The 2,744-nt window shown below is 51.8% G+C and overlaps 1 protein-coding gene across 2 annotated transcripts; it reads left to right on the forward strand.

Moving 5' to 3' along the window:
• The first annotated feature begins 16 nt into the window (after positions 1 to 16).
• Positions 17 to 2,744, forward strand: HOXA5 (homeobox A5). Of its 2 annotated transcripts, XM_042816600.1 has the most exons (3): positions 17 to 479; positions 624 to 787; positions 1,661 to 2,744. In XM_042816600.1, the coding sequence occupies exons 1-3, from the start codon at positions 226 to 228 to the stop codon at positions 1,909 to 1,911; spliced, it is 669 nt and encodes a 222-aa protein (XP_042672534.1). In that variant the 5' UTR covers positions 17 to 225; the 3' UTR covers positions 1,912 to 2,744. The 2 variants fall into 2 exon arrangements, with proteins under 2 accessions (XP_042672534.1, XP_042672533.1); XM_042816599.1 differs by having other exon boundaries at positions 17 to 787.

A 2,744-nucleotide genomic window follows, 5' to 3' on the forward strand; every position in this document is an offset into this window, starting at 1 on the left:
CCCCACCAGTGCACGAGTTTACCTCTAGAGGTCATCAGGCAGGATTTACGACTGGACAACAAAAGCACGTGATTTGAAGCCGTACCCCATATTTGGGTGCCTACGTAGGAGGGAACCAAGTACATGTCCCAGTCATTTCCATAATTCATCATAAATTGTGCAAGGGTGCTATAGACGCACAAAACGACCAAGAGCCACAAATCAAGCACACATATCAAAAAACAAATGAGCTCTTATTTTGTAAACTCATTTTGCGGTCGCTATCCAAATGGCCCGGACTACCAGTTACATAATTATGGAGATCACAGCTCGGTGAGCGAGCAATACAGGGACTCCGCCAGCATGCACTCCGGCAGGTACGGATACGGCTACAATGGCATGGACCTCAGCGTCGGGCGCTCTGCTTCCACCCACTTTGGTGCCAGCGAGAGAGCCCGCTCTTACCCGGCCAACAGCACCTCTGCCTCGACAGAGCCCAGGTACAGCCAGTCCGCGGCCGCTTCCCACTCGCCTCCCCCCGACCCCCTGCCCTGCACCGCCGTGGCCGCTTCGCCCGTCAGCGAGAGTCACCACGGGGTGAAAAACTCCCTGGGCAACTCCAGCAGCACTTCGTCCAATTCCAGCAGCAGCACGCACATCAGCAGGGACGGGGTTGGCACCTCGTCTGGCACCGAGGAAGACACTCCGGCGAGCAGCGAGCAGGCAAGTGCCCCGAGCGACCAAAGCACAGCACAGCCTTCCCAGCCCCAGATCTACCCTTGGATGCGAAAGCTGCACATAAGTCATGGTAAAGCAAATACCCTGTTCTTTCTTTATTTCTCTGGAGGAAAAGCAGGATTGAATGTAAAGCCGGTGTCCGTGCCGAGCGAGGTCGGGAAGAGGGGGAGAGGAGGGCGTGGGAGCGCGCAACCCTCGCTCCCTCTACGGGAGCTCCCCCCGGAGAGCGGCAGCGCCCGGCCCCGACCCAGCGTCCGGCCGGCTCTCGGGGAGCGGGGGGCTGCGGGAGCCTTTCTCGGAGCGGGGCCGCTCCTGCCTTTGCCCTTCCGGGGGGACCCTCCGCGGGGAACGGCGCTGCCGACCCTATTTGTGTTCCCAAGCCGAATTGAAAAGAGAATAGCAGGGGGCGAGGAGGGCAACTCTCGCCGCCGGGAAGGCGAGGGGAGGAGGGGGGGGGAGCACCGCCCTGACCGCGGGGAGCGGGCGGAGGGGTGCGGAGAGCCCCGGCCCCGCTACCTGCCGCGCCCGGCCCGCCGGGGAGCGCCGGGGGTTCGCCGCCTCCCGGAGCTCCTCCGTGGGAAAGGGCTGCGCGCCTCTGCCTCGCTCCGCGGCCCCGAGAGCCCCGGCGTGCACCGCAGGCGTCCTCCGCAGAGCCGAGCCGGGGGAGGAGAGAGGGGGATTCGCCTGGAAAACGCGCTAAAATCTCTTTTGTAGAAAGAGCGAAACCGAAATCCGAGCGGAAACTTAGCACGGCCGCCAGGTCCCCCTCCCCCAAAGGCTTTTCTAAAGGGGCAGGAGGGGGAAACTTGTTGAGCATTTCTCCAGCCCGGCAACAAAACCGAGCCGGGCTGAGGATAACGGTCCTAGTGGCTCGGAGCTGCAGGGAGACACGAGGGCTCCACGTCGCTGCTGGGAATCTAAACGCTGTACTTTTCTCTTCCAGACAACATAGGGGGACCAGAAGGGAAAAGAGCTCGGACTGCTTACACCCGGTATCAGACCTTGGAGCTGGAAAAGGAATTTCACTTCAATAGATACCTGACCCGCAGAAGAAGGATTGAAATAGCACATGCTCTTTGCCTCTCAGAGAGACAAATAAAGATCTGGTTCCAAAACAGGAGAATGAAATGGAAAAAGGATAATAAGCTGAAAAGTATGAGCATGGCAGCTGCAGGGGGGGCATTCCGTCCCTAAGCATTTGATCAATTAAAAGTACTGAGCAGTATTAGCTGACCCTGCGTTTCATGTCAGTACTAAGTTGACTTTCTAAAACTTCCTTGTGTTACTTCTGTGAAGAAACCCTGTTCTTGTCGCCCTTATTCATCTTTTAATCATGAGCCTGTTTATTACCATTCTCTCGCGTGTATAAGTAGATCTGCTTTTATCGTACATTTCTTTGTCTTGAATGGCTTTGTCTTGAAAAAATAATAGATGTTTTAACTTATTTATATGAAGCAAGCTGTGTTACTTGAAGTAACTGTTAAAAAAAAAAAGCAAAAGAAAAAAGAACAAAAAAAAAATAAAAAGGGAAAAAAAGAGAGAGAGAGAGAAAGAAACCCTCCCCCGGTTTAGTACAAATGTTATGTGTTGCACTCAACCTGCTTAACTGTGCATGTGTGGTCAAGTGTTAATGTCCGTATAGCTCCAAGCTGTTAAAAATATTTTTATTCAAACTACCTATATAATTTCTGTGTAATTAATGCTGTCGTAGAGGTGAAATGATGAAATCAACTGAACTTGTCCTACGTGTAGTGAATAGTGAATCTGTGACGAAAACTGTGATTCCAAGCAGTATGTCCTTGCTGTGCCTTTGTATATGACTCTTTGCACGAACTCTTAGAAGTGGCTCTTATTAAGCGCAGCTTCTGTGATGTATGTTTGGTTTTGTTTTTTTTGTTTTGTTTTTTGTTTTTTTGTTTTTGGTTTTTTTTGGTGGTCAGAGTTACAAATATAGTCAAAGTCTGGCTGTTTGAGCAAACTGTGAGCAGCTTTTTTTTTTTTTTTTTTTTTTTTATATTTTTTTTTTT

Source organism: Centrocercus urophasianus, unplaced genomic scaffold, assembly GCF_019232065.1.
Source record: "Centrocercus urophasianus isolate 14NV4802_14NV808 unplaced genomic scaffold, USGS_Curo_1.0 seq_16, whole genome shotgun sequence".
NCBI lineage: Eukaryota > Metazoa > Chordata > Aves > Galliformes > Phasianidae > Centrocercus > Centrocercus urophasianus.

Excerpts from the sequence above, each read along its gene's own strand:
- HOXA5 (XM_042816599.1), top strand. The coding sequence starts at position 226 with ATGAGCTCTTATTTTGTAAACTCATTTTGCGGTCGCTATCCAAATGGC. Across the intron at positions 788-1,660 it reads AAAGCTGCACATAAGTCATG|ACAACATAGGGGGACCAGAA; the intron begins GTAAAGCAAATA and ends TTTCTCTTCCAG.